This window comes from Achroia grisella, unplaced genomic scaffold (genome assembly GCF_030625045.1).
Source record: "Achroia grisella isolate CSIRO2021 unplaced genomic scaffold, CSIRO_AGI_Agris_v1 utg1462, whole genome shotgun sequence".
NCBI classification, from domain to species: domain Eukaryota; kingdom Metazoa; phylum Arthropoda; class Insecta; order Lepidoptera; family Pyralidae; genus Achroia; species Achroia grisella.
The window spans coordinates 729799-757447 of NW_026712637.1; the positions used below are offsets into that span (position 1 = coordinate 729799).

Sequence of the window (27649 nt, forward strand, 5' to 3'; positions counted from 1 at the left end):
ATTCAAATAAACTTAATATAAGCACTTTTGAATAGTCAAGTTTTTTTATTCTACCGCTCATTCGGAATGCAGACTCATCACAAGAAGAATGAGCAAGAAACTTGTGTGTTGTTCTTTTAAATAAATATTGATTTACTTATATTTAATGCGACAATCAACATAGAAACAGCTACGCACTTAATCTCTGTTCAGATATATCAGATAACATTGTCAGCTCTATGAATTTTAAGTTAGATATGCACGGGCTGGTACTAGTATTCTTGCATCTGTCCTTTGACCACTTGTATTTCTTATTGTATTTATGTTCTTTCATCTGTTTTTTTTTTGTCAGATTTATGCATTCAAATCATTGTAATTTAAAACAACATATTACTTACATAACTTTTTGGCAGGGATCTAATTGACACAGAATTATTGCATGCTGGAAACTAAGTCATGTAACTTAAGTTAAAGAAACTTTTTAGGTAATCTTAGGTCGGTAAGTATTTTTTCTACTACTAGACCTTCGCCTTCAAAGCTTCGCCGAACAAAAAATGGATGAACGGGCAGAAATTTCGATCCTGTGAGCTGTCTACCTCTTTGAGGTCTTTAACCTCGCTGGCGAGAACGGTGTCGTGTAAATAATGTGATGGCATATTGACTAGAGCATCTAATCCCTACACAAGGATTGAGTAAGTATTTATACTAGTTGCCTAGTAGATGACTAAGTTCAAAATATTGGTCTGTTCAAGTAAACCCGTTACATGTGGAAAGATGAGTCAATCTTGTTCAATTATGGTTTTAGGAGTCCAATAACCTAGTGCTACTAGTTTTATTCCAAATAAGAAAGAAAAAATGTAGTAAAAAAGCGACCCACGTTTGATAACCCCGGCTAGACATTCTATGCCTACCAACGTCGCGTCTCATTATCGATATTGTGTTATTCAGTCTGTAATGAACGAAGTACATATTTATTAGTCTTTACGTTACTTGTCTTAGTGTAATTTTCAATACGAGTTAAGTTTATCTGTGCCTGCAATTGGATTATACCAAGTAGGTGTATTTTATTATTAACTGCGTTTACATCAAGTGCTTTTTTGAAATTTGTCTCTTCATTGCCAGTGTTCAATTTACTATAGGCATAAGAATATACTCTGTGCCTATCGGTAGCTAGTTATATTGTTAGGATTATGTTATTTACTTTATATAAAAGACGTATATCTTGACATATTAATTGTACAAGTTTTAAGATCTTTATTATACATACATTAGTTAATTGTATGTATTTGTGGCTGCAATTGGATTTTCGCAAGTAGGTTTAGTCTTCATTTTGGAATTTCTTTAACCTAGTCGTTTTTTTTAATATATAACACTAACTGTGCCCGCGGTTTCACCCACGTGAATTTTATAGCCTATATGTTATTCTGATGTATTAGCTATATTACTGTAAGTTTCATCAAAATCCGTTTAAGTAATTTTTGCGTGGAAGCATAACAAAAATCCATACTCACAATCTTTCGCGTTTATAATATTATTAAGATATAATATATTCAGTGTATAATTCGTTTAGTTTTTTTTTGTGATTTGTTAATTTCAAAGTAATAAGTACTTTATTATTACTCGGTATTATTTTGCGTTTTGTTCTGTCAAGAGATTGCTTAAGTTTAACCATGTTAAAGGTACTGAAGTTTGTTTTGTATCATATGATGTACGTACTCGTGACTACCTCTGCTTCGCTTATTTCTGCCGTTAAGAAATTATCTTTGCGTGAAGTGTGAGATACACCAAATTATAGAGTATGACATCGTCCTCAAAATGATATGAGAGTTGCTACTGGATCTCCAATATCTTTACTTGAACGGTTGAGATATAGTAATAAAATTACAAGGTGTGACATCGTAAATCTCAAAAATAACGTGAGAGTTGCAACTGGATCCACAATATCTTTACTTGAACAGTTGAGATATAGTAAATAAATTACAAGGTGTGACATCGTAGACCTTAAAAGAACACGAGAGTTGCTACTGGATCCACAATATCTTTACTTGAACGGTTGAGATATAGTAATGAAATTACAAGATGTGACATTGTAGACCTTAAAAGGACATGAGAGTTGCTACTGGAACCACAATATCTTTACTTGATGGGTTGAAATATATTCATGGAATTACAAGGTGTGACATCGTAGACTTCAATAATGTTATGGAGTTGCTACTGGATCCACAATTATTGATGATGTTTTAATTTTTGCAGTATTGTGTAGCTCATATTTTAAACACTCTCTATAAAATGAAACTTGTTCACATTTCATTACATAAAAAATGTTTTTATTAATTTTTATAAAACAAATTTTAATGTCATATTTTTTATTTTACTCTATCAGCGACTATTCTGCATCATTATTATAAACTGGAACAGTAATAAAAACTAGATCTAGAGTAATAATTAAAGAGATAACAAAAATAATTTATATAACTCTTTCCAATAAAATATCCGTTACAACAATTGTTACATCAATATCGAATGATAATTAATAATTCTGTGTAAATATTAACGGGCGTTGTTGTAATACCCGCCGTCCTACAATAACAACTTAGTTTCGTACCAACAGAAAACAAAACTTGATTATTATGCTAATATTACAGCGTGTTTCCAGCGAACAACATTTTATATTATATATATATATATAAAACTAGGTTAAAACAGTTGCTTCTTTGTTAATTAAAACCGTTAAACGTGATAATGAAACTCTTTATTCTTGTTCAACAGAATAGAATAGAATACAAAATCATTTATTTGAATAAATGATTTTCTACTCACTACTAAAATACACTTTATTTTTGTTCAACAGAATAGAATAGAATAGAAAATCATTTATTCGAATAAACTTACATTGAAGCGCTTTTGAATAGTCATCACATTTTTTTAGTCTACCGCTCATTCGGAGAGCTGTCTCATCACAAGAAGAACGAGCAAGAAATAATTTAAATAATTTTATTGTTACTTTACATTTTTGAGTTGAAGTGTGCGAATGCAAACTACCAATTAGCACTGAGGACACCGTTAGGGGTTCGAACCTCGGCTCAGGCTTTCGTAACATCGGTTCCCGTTTGAATTCATTTAAAAGAGCAACACGCAATACGTAAGTACATCCGTTGTGTTATACATGTAAATCAAGCTCTGCTTAGCTTAAGAATAGATGGCGCTGTATGAATTGTCGAGAGTTATTTTTAATATCTGTGTATTTATATTTGACCCTAATAAATTGTTGGTTGGTAGTTTGTATTCACACGTTTCGACTTGTAAATGTGAACTTACAAGGATTATTTAAAAGAGCAACCAAGTTTCTTGCTCGTTCTTCTTGTGATGAGACAACTTACCGAATGAGCGGTAGATAAAAAAATGTTATGACTATTCAAAAGTGCTTAAATTAAGTTTATTTGAATAAATGATATTCTATTCTATTCTAATAATCATCTAAATCTTGGGTTGGTCGTTACATTAACATTAAAGTAAATGAATTTAAAATAACATTAGAAAAAATATGAAATCGATTTACATTAACTAAACGAAATGGATCTCTATATACATATAATATATGACTCTCCAAATATATCTTCATTCACATGTTATATGGAATAATTATAGATACTGCTTGAGGATGGCATGAATTATTTATGAATGGAGCCCTGTTCAATCACTCAGATGTATAGGCAATAATTCAAGTAGATAATAATCGTGTAGATATGTAACAAAATTCTGACATGACCGACAAATTACTATGATTTATTTATTATTGCATGTGATAATAATAAATAAACACTCGTAACTAATATTTCATTCATTATATTTTTCGAGGACAACTATATGTAGTTTTTTTTTATTCTTTATTGTACAAAAACACGTGTACAATTGGCGAGCTTAGTGCCATATAGCATTCTCTAGCAGCTAACCTTTAGGTACAAATAGAGAGCGTTGTAGGTCAGTAGTGGCGAAAAACTGTGACAATAAAAACTATAATAGATATATAAATATAATATACATAAATAAATAAAATTACTTTGTATGATATGGATATAAAAATTACACAGAATAGAATATAGTTGCCTCGAGTGGCGACCACGGACCGGAAGACGCAGCGTGGGAAGGCCTCCAGCAAGGTGGACCGACGATCTGGTCAAGATGGCTGCAAGGCATTGGATGCAAGCAGCGCAGGACCGATCGTCGTGGAGATCTTTGGGGGAGGCCTATGTCCAGCAGTGGACGTCTTCCGGGCTGCGATGATGATGATGACATATAGTTGTCAAGTATGCAGAAAATTGTAGACAATGTAATTCTGAACAACAATTATTTCAACGAGCGACACACAAGTTTCTTGCTCGTGATGAGACAGCTTCCCGAACGAGCGATAGATAAAAAAAATGTTATGACTATTCAAAAGTGCTTAAATTAAGTTTATTTGAATAAATGATTTTCTATTCTATTCTATAGCTCCGGCAATAACCAGTATAGGTACACCTTGGGGTTTTAGGCAGTACCAGTTCGTTACCCCTGGAGCGGGCGGGGCTCCATCATGGATTTCCCCAAATAATATATTTTTATTAAATGTTGCTATTATCATTTTAAGCATACTGGAAGCTGTATTTATTTTATTTTAATACAGAATAAATATATTTCAAAGCACAGCAACAGCTCGTGACTTAGTATTTACTACCGAAAGATGAAGCGATATCTAAGTACACCACTAAGCAACATAACTTATAACTTCTCCCCAGGGATGCCAACCGTACGATTATCCTCGTATAAGATTGACATTTCTGGCCTTTAGTTGTACATTATTTTGATGTAAAAAATACGATCATGTATCGAGGTTATAAAGAGTTCATAATAGATAAAAGATATTATGTTTTTTATTTTGACAGCCTCGGTGTTCCACTTGTTTAGCACACCGCTTTTCACCCTTACAACCCTTTTTTAACATTAAAAAGGACGTAGCCTTCCTTTTTCAGGGTCTAGATTATCTACAGCATTCCGAATGAGCGGTAGATTAAAAAAAATGTTATGACTATTCAAAAGTGCTTCAATGTAAGTTTATTTGAATAAATGATTTTCTATTCTATTCTATTCTGTGTACCAAATTTCATTTAAATCGGTTCCGTAGTTTTGGCATGAAAGCGAAACAGACAGACAGAGTTACTTTCGCATTTATAATATTAGTAAGTAGTACAGTTTCATATTATAGTTATATATGTATTCCACTGACGTCACAACATAAGCTCCGATAGTAAACTTCTAAATTATCAACTGTTACACAATATTTAACGAGACTATATATTTACGATTTATATATAAACGTAGAAAACAACATAGTTTCATTTCATAGGTCAACGCGCACTTATCTGTAACATATCGAAATATCGGATAATAATAATAGTGGTAATATATAGGTATTTTAAAGTAATACTATAAATTGCAATCAGTTCTGTAAGATATCGAAATATTGGATAATAATAATAGTGGTAATATATAGGTATTTTAAAGTAATACTTAAATTGCAATCAGTTCTGTAAGATATCGAAATATCGGATAATAATAATAGTGGTAATATATAGGTATTTTAAAGTAATACTTAAATTGCAATCAGTTCTGTAAGATATCGAAATATCGGATAATAATAATAGTGATAATACTTAGGTATTTTAAAAGAATACAAATTTTGTATTATAAAATACCTAATTGCAATATTGCATATATTGCAATTAGGTATTGGGTAAGTTTTTAATACAAAATTTGAGAGTTTCACCTCAATCTCACCTGATGTTAAGTGATAATTCATTTTTTGTTGATGATAATGGAATGGTGCAGCCGCCTGCGCTAACAGTAACGCCGGCCCCCCAGTGGAGGATGATAAGATGAGGATGAGGTCAGGTCAGTTACCCCATCGTGACAAATTCACAAAGAACTTATCTCGATGATTTCCAGGGGAACCGCGTGGAGATCCACCTGTCATGGTAGATTACTAGCAATATGATCATCAATCCACATTACTAACCATCTCCTTTCCCATCTAAGCTGTTATACGCAAGTGCCTATTCTCTCTAGACTTGAAAGACTCGATCTTGTAAGAGGCAGAAAACAATGACGTTGGATGAAAATTCCACTACTTAGCTGTTCGTATAAGGAACGATGATGCATATCGGTTGGTACAAGCAGCAGGTACGTCAACAGTGTATGGGTGGAACTGCTCGCTACGTCTTGTTGTACGGTGGTGGAACGATGCTGGAGGAATGAGGTTTTGGAGTTCCTGTTCTGTTATAAATCTGCCAGAAATAAGTGTCAAATAAAACAGTTCCTTTGCAAAAAAAACTGACTATAAAATTGAAGAATTCGTTAACGATAATAATGTTTTTATAGAAAAACTTTAAATCCATAGCACTGACAATATTATCTGATTACACTAATAATGAGTGCGTAGCGATTTCTATGTTGATTATCGCATGCCTCTTACTTGTTATACTGTAATTATTTATATAAAAAATATCTATTAAAAAGAGCAACACACAAGTTTCTTGCTCATTCTTCATGTGATGAATCTGCATTCCGAATGAGTGGTAGAATCAAAATATGACTATTCAAAAGTGCTTGTAATGAGTTTATTTGAATAAAGATTATTTCTATTTGTATTTCCTAAGCACATTATCCCAAAAGCAGCCACTAATAATAGAAAACCGATAGTCATGCCACTTTACGTCGGTGGCTAAGACTTTGAATCCTATTAGCCACAAGTGATTCCTCTCTGATGAGTCTCCTAGCTCGTCTGTCGTTTGAGTCTAGAGCGTCAAGTTGGTACTGAGCGGATCCATCCCACAAGATGAACATCACAATCGGACACGTGCTTGGTATAGTGTTAGAAGCTGTCCAGATGTAAAATATCACCTATCCCTTGATATAATGCCTAATTGTCTAATTAAAATGCCTTCCTCTCCAGAATACTCCTCTATCAATCGAGTCTAGAGCATCAAGGTATCTTATCTGAGTCAAAAGATCAAGCAGCGTCGATAGAAAAGCCTCGACTTTCGAAAGGAACGTAATAATCTGATTATTCTTAGATTTTAAGTGCCTATAATTTTTTATAGTGCCCGATCAACCAACCAGCTCTTCAAGTCTGGAAGTCGAAGAAGATTCGTTAGCCACTCCGAGTGCTCCAGAGTTGCCGGAAAAAAATGGAAATCCCAAACAGCTGCAGCGTATGGAAACTGTTCCGGATATCAAACGGGATACATCCGGTATTACAACCCAGTACATAGCTACCGGAATCGGTGAGTCTTTTCGTATATTATATTGTATTTATAAAATATATACATCTATCGTAAGCTGGCTCATTCTATATTTGATACCAATAAATGTAGAGAATACATTTAAAACAGCAAGGAAACTATAGAGAATCTTTCAAAATAGCACAGAATGGAAAAGATTAGAGGCCTTTGCTTGGCAGTTATATAATCACTATGACTGATTTCCTCTTATTAATTGTTTAACCAGTTGGTTATATATTCAATAAATATTTTTTCTATTTGAGTATTTAATTGTATTAGTATTAATTGTTTCACACACAGTTGGTTATATATTAAATATTTTTTCTATTTGAGTATTTAATTGAATTAATGCTAATAAATGATTTTCTATTCTATTCCACGAAATATTAGATATATTGGTTTGTATTCACACACTTAAACTTAAAAATGTAAAGTAATAATAAAATTATTTAAAAGAGCAACACGCAAGTTTCTTGATCATTCTTCTTGTAATGAGTCATTCAAATTTAAAAGAGCAACAAGCAAGTTTCTTCCTCATTCTTCTTGTAATGAGTTAGTATTCAATATGAGTGGTAGAATAAAAGAAATATGACTATTCAAAAGTGCTATTGGAACGAATGAGTGATAGAATAAACGAATGGCTATTCTAAAGTGCTTAATATTAAGTTTATTTGAATAAAAATAATTTCTTTAACCTACAATTAGTTGAGTTAATCATGGTTGACTCAGCCGTTATACTCGTGAACGGGTTCTGCTTGTAGGGACTTCGGTCTCATTCATAAATTACATCCCATCCTTAGGTAACGTTGAGGGGTGTGAGGTGGTGAACCGAGGGATGGGAGGGGTCCGTAATTTTATGACGTCACATCTCAAAGTCTCAAATATATTTAAGTACTATCTGTTCCCGCGACTTCGTCCGCGTGGAATTTAACTTAATTTTTGATAAAATAAAAGTAGCCTAACTTACTCCTTATTACATCAGCTACCTGCCAATAAAAGACCCGTCAAAATCGGTCCAGTCATTTCAGAGATTAGCTGGAATTAACAGACTTAAGATTATATAGTTATTACCACATTTCTTGTCCAGTGAACTTAGGAGCATTTGCGGCTGGTGCATGCGTCGCCTGGTCTTCAGCAGCGCTTCCACTGTTGATATCAGAACCATTTGAGGTCAGTAAACATATATTTAACTAGTTACTACCAGCGACATTGTCCGTAAACTTTTTTTTAAATAAAAAAAGGACGAAAATTATAATAACCTATTTTTTTATTGAGGCTTTTGGACTATTGTGGGGTGCTTAGACATGTATCTCTGCGACCTACATAGATCTATTGAAATCGATTATTATAGAAAAATTGTCCAAGTTACTCCATATAACTTTATTTATCCGCGAGTGAAAGTACCATCAAAATCGGTCCAACTATTACAAAGATTACACATACAGATAATTCAAATTTAAAAATCATTTATTCATGTAGGATGAATAAAGGATTTTTAAATTTAATTTTAATTCAATTATGAACGTAATTTTTTTAATATTATAATTTTTTCCCTACCTTCCAGTTCAGTATATAGATCCAATTGAGAAGAACTGGCAAGAAACTCAATTGAATTTTTTCAATGCTAATTGATTTGCAATAGTTACTAATTTTTTGCAATACCTATGTGTCTATGTCTAACATTAAATGAAAATCCCGTGCATGATCAACTATTGCCATGCACGCTCGTCATTCAAGTAATTGTTTAGTAAGTACTAGCTACTCGCCCCGGCTTTACACGGGTGTACATGTATTATACATATAAATCTTCCTCTTGAATCACTCTATTTATTAAAAAAAACCGCTTCAAAATCCGTTGCGTAGTTTTAAAGATTTAAGCATACATAGGGACATATTATAAAAGAAAGTCGCAGTCGCTGTCTGTCCGTCCCTATCCGTCCCCTAAGAAAGGATTTTTATAAATTCCACCCCTAAGGGGATAAACTAACGCGAGCGGAGCCGCGGGCAAAAGCTAGTTCAAGAATAAATTTAATGTACAACATGAACAAAATTGCATAGTGCATAATAAATTCAAATTTATACTTTTAATCTGTTGCACCACAGAATATAGCACCTGCATTGCGCTACATACACGCAACCACTCTACCACAATACTAAACTTTATAGTTTATAGTGTTAAAGTCGAAAACAGCGTAACAAACATAATTAATAGCAGGCAATAACTCAGTCGCAGTGTATGTCACTTCGACGGAGTTTGGAACTGGGGAAAAACTTTGGACCGGCTCGGTTGCGAAGTTAACTTGAACTATGCTTCTGTTCGGCAATTAAAGTTATTTGTTCTGTGTTAGTTAGTTCTAAATAAGGATTTATAGTGCTTACTTGGTTGTAAACATTGTTTTAATCAACCTAGGTAGGTATAGGTTTGATAAGAATAGAATAAAATAGATAAACTTGTAATAGACATTGTACACTTTTAAAACTAAGTATAAATTGATATTATTGAGTCAGGAATTATAGTTTTAACACAAGTTGATAATAGTCAATAATATCCAATATAATTATATGTCCTATATAGTAGTAACTGCTAGACATACCTCGCATTTACACCCCCTTTATTTGTGCCTGCATACCTCTAATTATACAGTTTCTTCATTTAATATTTTGGTTACTCGTTCACTCACTATGAAATAAGCTATTGAATCATGTAATCCACACAGCATATTATATTTATTTATAAATACCCTTTAAACTATGTATGTAGTCTATTATATATGATATTGTATTAAATTAATTATATTATATGCACATTTGTCCGTGAATCACATATTCAGGGTTCCACTGAAAATCAGCGTCGTGGCTTTTGTCATGGCATAATGCTGAGATGGGCCCCTTACACACACATCAGTACACAGTGACGCGGTGGCGATGCTTCGCAGTGGTGGATAGGAAATGCATTTTTTACTTTATTATTATTATTGGTTTGTTACTATGTTGTTCTTTTATTTATTATTATTATTTTTTTTTTTCTTTGTATATAATGATTTCATCCCTAATTTAATGAATTATTTTTATTTACGGTTTTCTTATATAATAATTTATATGCAGCTGTCGGCATCGTTTTTTTTATTGTGTTGAGATGTGTGATGTAATAAAATAAATAAATAAATAAACTTAATTTAAGCACTTTTGAATAGTCTACAATTATTTTTTAAATCTACCGCTTATTCGGAATGCCGTCACATCACAAGTAGAATAAGCAAGTAACTTGTGTGTTGCTCTTTTAAACAGTCCTAGTAATATCACATTTTACAAGTCGAAACGTGTGAATACAAACTACCAACCAGCACTAATTTATTTAGGCTCAAATATAACACAATAAGATTAAATCAGTCGTAGTTATAAGAGCAGACCGGTCCCTACACAGCAAGCTATCACTGCGCTTGACCATATTTTAGGGAGCCCAATGACCCGTCCCACCACGCCGCCACATTTCTGGACATTTTAGTGAGCATGACTACTCATTCCACTCGACCACGTCACATATAGCGTCATATATATTAATAATAATAATATCTCAGGACAATTTCCACACATCTAGTCCCACGGTAAGCAGAGCTCGTGTTATGAGTACTAGGCAACTGATAGAAATACTCCAATAAAAAAAAAGTAATTCAATTGAGTTTCTTGCTAGTTCTTCTCAATTGGATCTATATACCGAACTGGACGGTAGGGAAAAAATAAAATTATAATGTAAAAATTTGACGTTCATAAGCGGCTAAAATGTCCTACATATACATGATTTTGAATTTGAATTTGAATAGAAATACAATAAATCATATTCGTATCTACAATTTTTAAATCAGTCGTAGTGATAAGAACAGACCAGTCCCAACAAGCAGCACTCGTTCACGAGTATGACGGCTAAGAAGATTGAAAATTTCTTTGATTATTCACACAGCGATTTTTTCTCCCAAGATAAATAGATCTTCTTATGGGTATCTTATTATTAATATTATAAATGCGAAAGTTTGTAACTATGAATCTTTGTTACTCTTTCAACAGATTTTGATGAAACTTTACAGTACTATAGCTTATGAATCAGAATAACATACAGGCTGTAATTTTATATTGAAATTTAACGCGAGCGAAATCGCAGGCATCGCTTGTACAATATATTTGTGTAAATACGTACATGTTTATACAACCTTTTGTTATAACAATAGAATAGAATAGAAAATCCTTTGTTTAAATAAACTTAATTGCATTAAATTGAGCAAAGCCTATTAGTCATTAAACGATTACTTGAATGACGAGCGTGCGTGGCAATAGTTGTTCATGCACTGGATTTTCATTTAATGTTAGACATAGACACCTATATAAATATACATTGTAAATAAACTGGCTTTTAAAAAAAAAGTAATTCAATTGGGTCTCTTGCCACTTCTCAATTGGATCTATATACTGAACTTGACAGTAAGGAATAAAATTTAATGTAAAAAAAATAACGTTCATAAGCGGCTAATATGTACTACATGAATAAATGATTTTTGAATTGATTTGTTATCGATTTCTTTTCTAGAACAGAACTTGCTAAATTCACATATCAGATCTGGTTATTTAGCCGCTGAATTTCACCACCGTACCACCCGCCAGAAACTAAAATACCATCCTGATCATCTGGATGAATGGCGGTCCTCCACACAACCACATTGTGGAATCACCTTCCAGCAATGGTATTTCCGAACCGATACGATGTTGAAACCTTCAAGAAAAGAGCTTTTCTGAACGTACTTGCGGATAGATTAAAACCTTCAAGAAAAAAATGTAATGTATATTAGAATAAATGATTTTCTATTCTATTCTATAAATTAACCATATGTATGTATATTAATAGCTGTACCAAACTGCAATGAATCCACTACCATCAGAAAGTTAAATAATATTCTGAACAGAAACAAATTACATTTTAGTCTGCTCTTATTACTACGACTGATTTAATCTTACATTTCTTTCTTACACTAGTACATTTATATAGTGTTCATGTAATTTGAACAGACTTCCTATTTTTATACTGAACTGATGGCAATAAACCCTATGTAATGCTACTAAAATGTCCAGATCACACAAATATGGTCGAGCGCAGTGATCCTCCGTCATACTCGTGAACGGGTGCTGCTTGTAGGGACTGGTCTGCTCTAATCACTATGCCTGATTTCCTCTTATTAATTGTTTAACCAGTTGGTTATATATTCAATATTTTTTCTATTTGAGTATTTAATTGAATTAGTGCTAATTGGTGGTTTGTATTCACACACTTAAACTTAAAAATGTAAAGTAATAATAAAATTATTTAAAAGAGCAACACGCAAGTTTCTTGCTCGTTCTTCTTGTGATGAGACAGCTTTCCGAACGAGCGGTAGATTAAAAAAATGTAATGACTATTCAAAAGTGCTTCAATGTAAGTTTATTTGAATAAATGATTTTCTATTCTATACTATAAACTAACCATATGTATGTATATTAATAACTGTACCAAACTGCAATGAATCCACTACCATCAGAAAGTTAAATAATATTCTGAACAGCTCAATCGAGGTTGAACTGAAATAAACCCTATGTAATTTACATAATCACACAAATAGGCGAAGAGATTCAGGCTGGATTTCACCATTCGTAGTATAAACTAGTTCAAGGAAACCGAGTTCAGCGTAAACTAGTTTAAAGATATACAATAAAGAAGAAGGAGAAGAAAAACCATTTATTGACAACCATTATTTATATGAATATATTATATACACACACATATACATATATACATAATGTATACATAAAGAATTTGTAACAAGTTTAGCGTTTAGTTCAGATTGTAGCGGTGAAATGCAAAATGAAGATTTAAGCTCGTTTAGACGTTTTAATCGAGTTTAGTTCGAACTAAATGCGATTAGTTTCTTTAGTGAAACCCGGCCTTAATGTCAATGTAGCTAAACCCAGCTAAATCGTAACCGGGCGTTCAACGGATGCGTTCGATTAAGTTATCCGTGTTACTATAGTCTATCCGTTGAATCAACATAAACACTGTTCAAGACGGGGGGAGATGTTGCTTCAATTGTCTTGATATATTTAGCTGTTTGTTTCTCGAAAACGTTTATTTTATTGTGCTCAAACGTTGCAGTCATTTAAAGGATTTACGCAGTTATTGACGTCACGACGCCCTCGGTGGTTTAGCGGTTTAGCACACGGTGGTCGCGGGTTCGATTCCTCGTATGAGTATAATTATTTTTATCGGTCTGTGTATTGTTTATTTATATTATGTATGTATTTATAAATCAAATCAAATCAAATCAAATTTATTTGCACTAAACATAGGTTTACATTGGTTGTTATTGTAATATAATGTCCCATTATGTTTTGCCTCATTAGGCATGCAAAATATATAAATTTTAAATATTATTTAATTATTAAATCAATTGTCATCAGAGAATTATAAATACATATTATTATTATTACATTATTATTAATTTAAAAACTCGTTTACGGAGTAAAAACATTTGTCGAGTAACCAACTATTTAATTTATATGTCAATCGTCCTCGTGGAAGTGTCTTTATATCATCTGGTATTTTGAAGAAAATGTTATCATTTATATAAGTTGTCTTGTAGCCATAACACAAGATCTGCTTAGCATCTAGATCTGCTTCAGAACCGAGCAGCCAGAATCATTGGTAATCAACGTCTATGTGACAGACTCGACCCATTGGCTTTGCGGCCAGATATTGTATCTCTGTGCATTTTCTACCGCATATATCACGGGGAGTGTTCTGAGGAATTGTTCGGATTAATACCAGCTGCTGAGTTTCACCACCGTACCACCCGCCAGAAACTGAAATGCTGTAGTCTCATGGGAAAACCTCGGCAAATAAAATAAATCATTACATAGTATAAAACAAAGTCGCTGTCGCTGTCTGTCTATCCCTATGTATGCTTAAATCTTTAAAACTATGTAACGGATTTTGAAGCGGATTTAAATAAAAACTTTAAGAAACAGCGAATGTCAGAACTTGTGCTGTACTCATTATTATCACAATACATAGCATACGAATTCCAACATTTGTGACAAAGTTGCGTCCCGAAACGTGACATGTGACAATGACATGTGTCACGGAATACCGTGTAATTACAATGCAAGGGCTTCATTTATTACCCTATTGCTCTTTAAATATATTTTACTTCAGAATGTAGGGGAACATTTATTTTCTCTTTAAAGAAATTTAACCTATAGAATAGAATAGAATAGAAAATGATTTATTCAAATAAACTTTTGAATAGTCATAATTTTTTTTTTTTAATCTACCGCTCATTCGGAATGTTATCTCATCACAAGAAGAACAAGCAAGAAACTTGTGTGTTGCTCTTTTAAATAATTTATTCTTACTTACAATTTAAGTTTAAGTGTGTGAATACAAACCACCGATTAGCACTAATTCAATGAAATAATAAAATAGAAAAAACATTCAATATACAACAACTGGTTAAACAATTAATAAGAGGAAATAAGTCATAGTGATTAGAGCAGACCAGTCCACACAAGCAGCACCCGTTCACGAGTATGACGGATATATATAATATATAATACTATATAATTATATAATGCTAGCTACTCGCCCCGGCTTCGCACGGATGTACATGTATTATACATAAATATTCCTCTTGAATCACTCTATCTATTAAAAATAACCTTTAAAAATTTAAGCATATATTTGTATTGCATGTATATTCCTTAGATATATATTGTATTTATCATTCTGTTTACATCTTGTTGCATTTTATTTATCATTTATTATATTTGCACCGCCAATATTTATTCTCTGCACCACCAATGGTCGACTGGTAGAAAATGCCGCATGGTGTTAAGTCCGCCATATGTACTTTACTATATTTTGTATATTGTGTGCATTGAAGTTAAATATATAAATAAATAAATAAATATATAGAGACGGACAGACAGCGACAGCGACTTTGTTTTATACTATGTAATAATAATGATAATTGCTATGTCGTGTAATAGTATTTTAGGAATGGGACCTAGAATATATAATAATCTTCCAAGGGCATTAAAATCTATTGGTAGTATCCATCAATTTAAAACTGCTCTTAGAAATATACTGATTGGTAAAACTTACTACACGGTTGGTGATTTCCTGACTGATACATTGACGTAAAGACAATTGATTAATGACTATCGGTATGATGACGTAGTACAGTAATTTTATTTCATTAAACATTAATTGTACCTACAATTTATTATTATTATTATTATGATATTATTATTATTATTATTATTATTATAATTATTATTATTATTATTATTATGATATGGTGAATACATTATTTATTTTGTGACAGTAAACTTAAAAGATGAAACATTTTTTATTAAAGGTTGTATGAAAGTATCATTATTTTTAAAAACAGAGACTTGAAACTTATGCTCTTGATTAAAGATAAATAAATATAACATTCAAAATTTTTCTAAACATTTCACCCTTAAGAGGGTATGGTATGAAAGAGCGTATAAAATAGGAAATTAAAATTGAACAATTAATAATAATAATAATGTTAGGACAATTCACACAGCGCCATCTAGACTCAAGTTAAGCTAGTTAAAGCTTGTGTTATGGGTACTATATTACTGATACAAATACATAGATTTTTTTTTTGTAAATACATACATAATATACATAGAATACACCCAGACCGATACAAACAATCATACTCATGAATACAAATGTTTGTGCCGTGCGAGGAATCGAACCCGCGACCATCGATCTTAAAGCGGTGTGCTAGACCGCTAGACTACCGAGGTCGTCAACAATTAAAACGATGAAACGTTTTTTATTTGCAAAATAATTAGCCTAAGTAATTAAAAATGCTATCCGAGATCACTATTCTACGCGGACGAAGTCGAGGGCAAAACTAGTTTATTATTCTTTTTTATATTGATTATATATAGGATAGATGAATTTATAGATGATAGCAATATATAGCAAGTATAAGTTTATTTGCGGACAACGTTATAATTTATTTTTCATACTGCTTTCTTGATATATGATAGCGTAGCGGCTTTTGTATTGATTGCCGCATGCATCCTCATGTAAAGTGCGAATACTGTAACTACCATATAGTAATTTTTGTAGCTGTGACGTGGTCGAGTGGAATGAGTAGTCATGCTCATAAAAATGTCCAGACATGTGGCGGCGTGGTGGGCCGGGTCATTGGGCTCCCTAAAATATGGTCGAGCGCAGTGATGGCTGACTCATTCGTCATACTCGTGAACGAGTGCTGCTTGTAGGGACTGGTCTGCTCTTATCACTACGACTGATTTAATCTTATTGTGTTTTTATATTTGAGCCTAAATAAATTAGTGCTGGTTGGTAGTTTGTATTCACACGTTTCGACTTGTAAAATGTAAACTTACAAGGATTATTTAAGAGAGCAACACACAAGTTTCTTGCTTATTCTTCTTGTGATAAGACAGCTATCCGAATAAGCGGTAATTTAAAAAAAAATTTGACTATTCAAAAGTGCTTAAATTAAGTTTATTTGAATAAATGATTTTCTATTCTATTCTAGATTACACTTATATATATTATTAATAGCGAATTTATTTAAAACATATAGTGAATTTAAAAATCGCTAATATATATAAACGCCGGATAATTATGCATAAACTTAATATGTTGTATTTCTGTTACAGAACGATAACATCGGCTTGGAGGTACCGAGCAACATTACACATAGATTTGCAGTAAGTCTCTTAAAAGTTCATAAACTTGGAGGTACTAAGCAACATTACACATAGATTTGCAGTAAGTCTCTTAAAAGTTCATAAACTTGGAGGTACCGAGCAACATTACACATAGATTTGCAGTAAGTCTCTTAAAAGTTCATAAACTTGGAGGTACCGAGCAACATTACACATAGATTTGCAGTAAGTCTCTTAAAAGTTCATAAACTTGGAGGTACCGAGCAACATTACACATAGATTTGCAGTAAGTCTCTTAAAAGTTCATAAACTTGGAGGTACCGAGCAATATTACACATAGATTTGCAGTAAGTCTCTTAAAAGTTCATAAACTTGGAGATACCGAGCAACATTACACATAGATTTGCAGTAAGTCTCTTAAAAGTTCATAAACTTGGAGGTGCCGAGCAACATTACACATAGATTTGCAGTAAGTCTCTTAAAAGTTCATAAACTTGGAGGTACCGACCAACATTACACATAGATTTGTAGTAAGTCTCTTAAAAGTTCATAAAATAATAGGCAGATATTTTTTTTGCACTTCTAAGCCCTCAAACTATCTTAAAAGTTCATAACAGCATTAGAGTAGAAAAAAAACATTATCTTCATCATCATCATCATCATCATCTGCTTCTTTCTTATCCCATTTATTTATGGTCGGCGTAATATGTTTTTCGCTTCCATTCATCTCTGTTCGCAGTCATCGCGTTATTTACTTCCTTTCTTACCATATCATCTTTCACACAGTCCATCCATCTCTTTTTCGGCCTTCCTCTGCCCTTATAACCATCCACATTCATATGTAACACCTTTCTTAAAATATTATCCACGTTCCTACGCATTACATGTCCATACCATGATAGACGATTACTCTTCAATTTTCATTATACGGTACTTATATCAAAATTTAATTTTCTGTCCGTCTGTCCATTCTTGCTAATCTCTGAAACGGTTGATTGTTCAGTTGACAGAGTCAGAAGCGTCCTGGACTGCATCGCTGTTATGTTTGGGAGCACTTTTCGGGGCAGTGCCAACTGGTCTCATATCGGAGAACTTCGGCAGGAAGAAAACCTTGCTGTACCTCGCGTTGCCCCTGGTCGTGTCCTGGACTCTCATTGCATCAACGTACGTTATAATATAATGTGCACATCGTGGTTTCACGCACGTGAAATTTATATCTTATGTAATATAATATCTTTATTGTCTAATATGTAATATTTTTTTTTTACAAATACATATAATACAAATAATTAAGAAGTCCCTGAATTCTGAGGTAGGTATAGAAAATACCTGTGTTTCAAAAGTCAGTGTCCTCTTGTCAGGTTGGTGTAATCATAGGAGTGTGTGTGTGTGTGTGTGTGTGTGTGTGTGTGTATGTGTGTGTGTGAGTGTGAGTGTATGTGTGTGTGTGTGTGTGAGTGTATGTGTGTATGTCTTGAGAAATTGGTGATAATCTAGAAACGCCTATAGAAGTGCTATTACCGTATCAATAATTCTGTCTGATTGTCATGTGTCATCTAGTGTTAATAACCATTTCTTATGGTTGTTTTTGGCTATATGGTGTGTTTGACAATGAAAATTTATTTTTTTGTTAATTTTATTATATATATATACACACATGAAAAAATGTTGGCGTCTTGCAAAGTCTGTACGACATTTGATAGGAACGCAAATATTATATGTGTTATTGTAATATATAAATTATAAGCTATATTATTTAAATTATTAACCGGGTCTTAACACGAATAATTTTATGGCAAATAAAGGTATTTACCTCTCTCGACGTTTTAAGACCCGGTTAATAATTTAAATAATGTATATTAAACACGAAAGTTTAAAATTAACTATAAGCTATATTATTGTAAAGTTTCATTAAAATCCATTCAGTATGGAAACACCATTGAAAAATAACAAACTTATATGTTTATATCTAGCTGTACCCGCAGTTTTACTATCGTGAATTTTTTAGCTTATATGTTATTCAGTAAAAAAGAGGTTGTAACGTGTTGAAAGGTTAAAAGTTGTATTTATTTTATCCTTCCATACAACACAATGCGCGCGCGCGTCAATTCCATACAGTCCGTTTTTTAAAGCTAGAAGCTAGAATAAATATTTTTTTGGCTTTTGATTAAATAATAAATATGACAATTAAAGTTTGTAAAAAATTTACCCTCAAAAAACAAAAGGGGATGAAAGTTTGTATGGGAAATCGTTATTTTTGAAGCTAGAATAACGAATCTGTTTTCGTTACCATTTATTTAATCAAGGTCACTATTCCACGCGGACGAAGTCGCGAGTACAGGTAGTTATATGTACCTAATGTATATCGTAATTTTTAAATTCTATTGGTATGGATTCTAGAGAGTCATTACGTCAATGCTTTAAACAATCAAATATCCTCACAGTTGCCTCACAGTACATTTATGAAAATATTATGTATACAGGGAAAAACTTAGACAGTTTCAAGAAACTTAAAAAGTACATTTATGAAAATATTATGTATACAAGGAAAAACTTAGATCGTTTCAAGAAACTTAAAAAACTGTACAAGTAGAAACTTGTAAAAGTAAAGAAAGTAAAAGTTTATTTGAATAAATGATTTTCTATTCTATTCTATTCTATTCTATTCTATTCTAATAATTTCCAGGCCTAACGTATACGGTCTATACGTCGGTCGGTTTGTTGGCGGCGTGGCTGTGGGCGCTTTCAGTGTGGGCATTCCGCCCTACGTGGAAGACATCGCAGAAAAGCAACTGCTGGCAACACTGGCCAATTTCTACCATGTCCACTTCACTTGTGGGGTCCTTTTTGGATATATTGTTGGTGAGTTACATATATATATTATGACAAACTATAAATAATTAACTACTACCTGTGCAATAAGTAATAATAATAACCCTGGAGAATTCACACAGCGGCGTCTAGTTTGGGACTAACTTGCGACTGCTAAAACTGCTTGGGACTATAGATACTAGACAAGTGATATAAATACTTAAATACATTTTTTATAAAGACATACATAACATACATAGAAAAAACCCCGACAAAATACATTCATACTTATGAATGCAAATGTTTGCACTAAAACCTGCGACCATCGTCATACTCACAATCTCCCTTCTTCGTAACAGTCATACCCACAAACTCCCTTCTTCGTAACAGTCATACCCACAAACTACCTTCTTCGTAAATGTCCTCACAAACACACGATCACTGATCAGTCAGGAGACAAAGAATTCTATGACGATTTAAAAAATATATATTTTACAAAATTGCGCATCAGAACATTATTTATAATAATACTAGCTTTTGTCCGCGGCTTCGCTCGGCGTTAATTTATCCCCTTAGGGGTGGAATTTATCAAAATCCTTTCTTGGGGGATGCCTACGTCATAGTAGCGTGCATGCAAAGTCTCAGCCCGATCGGTTTAAAATTGACGAAATGTCATACTAACTTTCGTCCCCTATTTTATCCCCTTGAGGGTAGAATTAATCAAAATCCTTTCTTAGCGGATGCCTACGTCATAACATCTACCTGCATGCCAAATTTCAGCCCGATCCGTCCAGTGGTTTGGGCTGTGCGTTGATAGATCACTATGTCAGTCACCTTTGAGTTATATATATTTAGACAAAAGCAGACGAAATCGCAGGCGAAGGCTAGTATTAATATATAAGGAGAAGTCCTTAACAGGGGAGTAAAATATACCTTTACTTGCAGTATATAACAAGTTGGCTAGATTTCATAAGCAAAAAGTATAAAAACGGTAATTACTGCGCCAGAACTTAACTGCGGTGGTTTGCATTTTATTAAAAAAATTTCAATGAAGAGAATAAAATTAAATGGAAGACTTTCTGATAATAAAATTTCAATATACTCTGTTGAATACGAAAAACTTTAATAGCAAATATATACGTATATTTTCATGTAGAATAGAATAGAATAGAATAGAATAGAATAGAAAATCATTTATTCAAATAAACTTAATTTAAGCAATTTTGAATAGTCATAACAATTTTTTTTATTAGAAAGCTGTCTCATCGCAAGAAAAACGAGCAAGAAACTTGTGTGTTGCTCTTTTAAATTTTTATTTAGTCTAAGGCCGGTAGGGATTCATATTTTAATGTAAAATTAATATTAATATATGTATTATTTATATAATAAACCGAACCGACTGCTTTTGGCTCAGGTCGTTGTAATTTCGATACCCGTTTGATTTAGACGGGAAATCAATTGGATCTGTATAGATATTCAACGGAAATTTGGATACGGATATTTTAGATTAATATTTAGATTTTTGGGACATGTTTTTATACGGCACTTAATTAATACTAGCCGATTAGATAAAAAATGCTCGTGTATACACATTTGTAAATTTATATCTTTGCTATATCTTGTTTCAGGTATGATACTAAATCCATCATGGCTGTCCTTCCTATGCGCCAGTGTGCCCGTTGGATTTTTCGTCGGCTTCATTTTCCTTCCGGAATCGCCAGTTTATCTAATATCCCAAGGCAAATACAACGAAGCCAAAACAGCTTTAAGATACTACCGAGGCATCGACAACGATATCGAATCAGAATTTAAAGCGCTCAAAGAAAATTTCAGGAACCTTGTAAAAGTTACGTTCAAGGAGTTGTTCAGTACGAAAGCTACCGTTAAAGCTCTGATTGTATCATTCGGTTTGATGTTCTTCCAACAAGTCAGCGGTATATACCCGATCCTCTTCTACGCTAGCAAAATATTCAAGACTTTCTCCATTACAAGTGAGTTACCAAGCGCTGCAATTATTCTTGGCTTCTGCTTGGTATCCTCAACATATTTCTCAACTATGCTGCTAAAACTGATCAGACGACGCATTTTGCTTGTTTTCTCATTTGTCTTTATGTCTATTAGTTTAGGGTTACTAGCAACTTACTATCATTTGAAAGCGTCAAATATTTGTTCTGGCAACACGTTACCGTTATTCTGTCTCTGTCTATTTGTGAGTGTTTACGCTACTGGTGTTGGTCCCATACCCTGGTTAATGCTCAGGGAGATATTCCCCAAGAATGTAACGAGACGAGCTACAGCAATTACGGCAGGCGTACACTGGTTCTTAGCTTTTGGGGCTACAAAACTGTACCAAAATCTAGTAGACCAGGTCAAGCCTGGGTGGACTCTGTGGTACTTTGCAATAATTTGCATTATCGGTGCCATATTTGTGTATGTGTTCGTACCAGAGACAAAGGGTAGGACGGTAGAGGAAATCCATAAAGAGCTCGATGGTCAGAAAACTCATATACATATCATTGAATTAAAAAGTGTTACTGCCACTTGATAAGTATAGTTGCGAGTGAGAGATTCGAGTCAAAATTTTGAGATCAGTATTTTCTTCATTCAGCGACTGTAAATTTTTTCTTCAATTTAGTTTTGGAAACAGATGTATACTTGTGTATTCTAGTGTAGTGTTTACAGTGATAAAATATAACAGATTTATTTGTCTTGTTAATAAAGGTTCTAACATTTAATTTGAGGTATTTACCTCTCTCGACGTTTCGACTAGGTTGCACTAGCCGTGGTCACGAGCTGACTGGAGTAACAGCGATGTCAATGTAGAAAGGTGACAGTTTGCTTTACTACCTTGATAATAATTTTCTATATATTTTATGTTTTACCTATACTCTTTCTATCAATGGTTTTATTTATTACTAGCTACACCCGCGACTTCATCTATAAAATAAAAATTTTTTTCTAAAATAAAAATAGCCTAAGTTATTCCCTATTACATCAGCTACCTGCCAAAAAAGTCCCATCAAAATCGGTCCAGCTATTTCAGAGATTAGCCGGAACAAACAAGATAGGCAGACAGACAAAAATTGTAAAAATGTTATTTTGTTATAGGTACCGTATTTATATTCATATGCATGTAGTAAAAAACTGTTATTTGAATATTACAAACGGACATTCCAATTTTATTTATATGTATAGATTACTATTAATGCCAATGTAATAGGGCTGATTAGATGTGGCGGTCTTGTTACATAACGTCCCCGCGTATGTCTCTGGGCAGTTCCTGAAAATCAGTTTGTTGCTTGATAATCTATGAATCTTTCTTTACTAATCTTTTTTTGGGTTTTGCACCCACTATCCCACTTCTATATAATAATTAACATTATTCTGTCCGTGTGAAAACATAGCAGATATATTAATAACGTATCTCGTTATATTTCATCACTATAAACACGCTTATAGAGTTACAGAAATTTTGATTCTAATCGTTGTCGAATACGGAATAAGTTATTTACATATAATTAAGTTATTAGTTACGTTAATATTATATTTATCTTCATATTAATTGTAAATCATGTTAATTAATACGTAATTATTATACCAAAAAAATATATTTATAAAAATATTCACAATCAAACATTTCATGGATGAGAGAATACGTGTAAAAGTAACTGTACATACTTAGGTTTAACTAGCTTTTGCCCGCGGCTTCGCTCGCGTTAATTTATCCCCTTAGGGGTGGAATTCAAAATCCTTTCTTAGGGGACGCCTACGTCATAGTAGATATATGCATGCAAAGTTTCTGCCCGATCGGTTTAAATTGACAAAGTTTCATACAAAAACTTTCATCCCCTATTTTATCCCTTTGGGGGTAGAATTAATCAAAACCCTTTCTTAGCGGATGCCTACGTTATAACATCTACCTGCATGCCAAATTTCAGCCCGATCCGTCCAGTGGTTTGAGCTGTACGTTGATAGATCACTACGTCAGTCACCTTTGAGTTATATATATTTAGATAAGTGACTTATTCAACACATAGCCTATGTAGAAAGCTTATTTTTTTAATATAGCTTCTTTTAATTAAGTAGTCTTATCCATTAAAACATTAATATCCTGAAAATCCCATGGAAACAGGAAACAAGAAGTAAGCGCGAGCTAAGTCGCGGCTACGCAAAATTTGTGATTAAATTATTCTAAAAAAGCATATATTTTACATTGTACTGTATATTTAAAAGAAAGTGTGATTATGTAGATATTTATTTTTATATTATTAAATTAATAAAATTTACTATTTATGATGAATTTAATAAAAATTACAAAATATTGACGTATTTCTTTCATTACCTTTTTCGTTTGGTCGTTGTCATGATCTTATTGCTTTTTCCTAATGAATATTGTAACAGATGACTAAAGAATTATTGAAGTTTGACAAGTTTGACAAGTTTGAGAAGTGTCACTCGTTGTCGTGTCTGATTGTTTGCAAAACAAACTACGCTAGTAATTGTCCCACTATGCGAGTAAGGTCCAAGTACCCACGTACCCACAGACCTCTTGAATTCTATAATAAATAAAATAAAAATATTGTTGTCGTTATATAGATAGATAGATAAATTCTTTATTATCAATTACAGATACATAACATACATAAAATACAGAAACAACAAAAATTAATAAAAGAAATGTAGGTGACTTTATGTGCCGCAAAAGTGAAAAGGCAGCCAACTCAGCATAATGCTACAGATAACTCTGCAGCGCTGATATTCTATTAGCTCCTTACTTATACTATATTTATTTCTAAATAATACATAAATATTAAGCTTCGAGCTCTTTATCAAAATATATTAAGTATGAATAAACTGTAAATAAAGTGATGAATTAGGTTATAAAACTACTTATACTACATAAATACTGTAACAAGGATTGCACATATATTGATATGGTGAAAGGCTCCGCGAGGCTGATGCTGACGAAGATGATGCAAGACAATGCTTGCGGGCTAAGTTGGGTAAGCAGCTGGTAATAAAGCTCTGTAGAAAAGGGAGCTCCTAAGTAAATATAGTTAAGTAGTGTATAGTTAAGTTTAATAGTTTAAAATATAAACGTGTTGGCAAGCTGTAAGTTTATATTGTGTTTATTGAATAAATAAATAAATACCTCTGATCACCCCATCATACGTACATATACGTAAATCAAATCAAATTAAAAATTATTTCTTCATATAGAACATTTTAGTCTCTTATGAACGTGAAGTATTTTGTATTAATATTTTTCCTACCGTCCAATAATAACTACTAGAAACTCAACTGAATTTCGTTTTTTTTAATATCTGTTCCTTTACATTGTATAATCATATAGGTGTCTATGTCTGACATTAAATGAAACGTGCAGAGACGCTATTCATCATCATCATCATTGTCGCAGCCCGGAAGACGTCCACTGCTGGAAATAGGCCTCCCCCAAAGATCTCCACGACGATCGGTCCTGCGCTGCTCGCATCCATTGCCTTCCAGCGATCTTCACAGATGGTCGTTGGGGCAGTAAAGTCTTCAAGTGTCACGAACCGGAAGACGCAGCGTGGGAAGGCCTCCAGCAAGGTGGACCGACGATCTGATCAAGAACGCTATTAGCTCAGTAAAATTTTATTTAAACCATGATGTGACCAGTTTTGGGGCAACATATAAAAATAAATCCGCAAATACGTGAATAATAATATTCAGAGAGAAATTTTGATTTAAGTTGATGCGAAAGGGATGAAAAAATTAAAAAAAGGGTTGAAAAACGTCTCTTACAAAATAACTCGATAACGGTAAGAAATATGAAAATATATATAATTAGTAAAAATCACAGAATCTTACCACGTTTTATATTTATTTGCTATTTATTCTTATAGAACATTTTAGCCGCTTATGGACGTGAAGTTTTTTGTATTAATATTTTTTCCTGCCGTCCAATAAGAACTACTAGAAACTCAACTAAATTTCGTTTTTTTTAATGGCTGTTCCTTTACATTATATACTCATATAGGTGTCTATGTCTGACATTAAATGAAAAGTGTAAGAACGCTATTAGTTCATGAACATTTTGATTTAAACAATTATGTGACCAGTTTTGGCGCAACATATAAAAATAAGTCCCCAAGTGACTGTAATTTATTGTATATTACGTTTCTATCCGTGAAGCCTGTAAGTGGCCGTTCTGATTTAATTATGTTTTTAACTATACTTGTAAATAGCTGATTTTTCGAAAATAAATAAATAATTAAAAATAATAATATTCAGAAAGAAATATTGATTTAGTTTGACAGGGATGAAAAAATTAAAAAAAGGGTTGAAAAACGCCTACGAAATAACTCGATAACGGTAAAAAATATGAAAATATATGTCCCGGCAAACGTTGTTTTTAAAAAATAGGGGTTGATGATAGAAGGGTGAAAATTTAGGATTGTATGTATTTTTGTATGTTGTATCATAAAAAAATAGAAACTAAAAATTTTGTCTAAATAATAAAAATAAATATTTAGGGGTGGACTACCCCTAACATTTAAGTGGATGAAAAATAGATGTTGGCCGATTCTCAGACCTACTTAATACGCTCACAAAATTTCATGAGAATCGCTCAAGCCGTTTCGGAGGAGTATGGGAACGAAAACTGTGACACGAGAATTTTATATATAAGATATAATTATATTACTATCGTTATAGGATTCATAGAACCGTTTAACTTGTATAAAGTGACAACGAACAATATCCGGAAAAGCATCGTTATTTTTTCGTACACTTGAAGAGAACACTCGGCAATCTGGTTGCGAGCGTATATATATGGAAATTACTAAAAGTAACGGCAGAAACAACCATCACGCCTCCATCTTTTGGGATAAGCAGAGTAATAACAAGGACGAGCCGGTGTAGGATACGTAACGTGACCGTATATTCTTCGACTCAAAACGGGACATCGACTTATTAAGGTCCAATTAACAGATAGTCAATGAAAAAAACTAAAATTATTATATCATATTTAAAATACCATCCTGATCATCTGGATGAATTTTGGTCCTCTACAGTGCGGTTTTCTAGAACATTTTTGCCACGCGCAACCACATTGTGGAATCACCTTCCAGCAATGGTATTTCCGAATCGATACGATATTGAAACCTTCAAGAAAAGAGCTTATTCAAATTCAAATTCAAATTCAAAATATCTTTATTCATGTAGGTATGTTACAGACTCTTATGATATGTCAAATCTACCGTCATTCCTTCTTTACCGTCATTCCGTCAGTCTATTCCTTTTTAAAAGGCCGACAACGTACTTGCAATTCCCTTGGTGTTGCGGGTGCTTATGGGCGGCGGTAATCACTTACCATCAGGTGAGCTGCATGCTCTAGCATAGCATAGCGCAAGACAATACAATATACTTTGTGTTAATTAAGTGAAACCTACAGTAGCTTTAATATTACAACATATATTAATTAAAATTAAATTGTAATACCCTTGGCTTCTAATAAATGAAATAAAATAAAAAAAATTAAAAAAAAATGTTCGTTTGTCCCCTCTGTTATAAAAAAAAATCTATTCAGAAAAGTTACATTTTGTTTAGTCATATTCATATATATCTGATAAAAATAAAATGTTTAGTTTATATGTATATTTATATATTTATCGGAGGAACATATTTGCTTTTTAAGAAGATTTGAATCAAAAATGACACTTTTGGCACGTTTTTTTATATGCACCTTAATTACCAACAACCAAGAACCGGCTCTTTTTTCGGACTACTTTAATGCTATT

General features: G+C 32.8%; 1 protein-coding gene across 1 annotated transcript; it reads left to right on the top strand.

Moving 5' to 3' along the window:
- The first annotated feature begins 934 nt into the window (after window positions 1-934).
- On the top strand, window positions 935-22424 carry LOC131855690 (facilitated trehalose transporter Tret1-like). Its single transcript, XM_059206990.1, has 7 exons — window positions 935-1032; window positions 7116-7298; window positions 8383-8465; window positions 17046-17096; window positions 18058-18218; window positions 19741-19916; window positions 21494-22424. Coding segments are annotated over exons 1-7 (1572 nt in total). The 5' UTR covers window positions 935-1031; the 3' UTR covers window positions 22411-22424.
- The last annotated feature ends 5225 nt before the right edge of the window (window positions 22425-27649 follow it).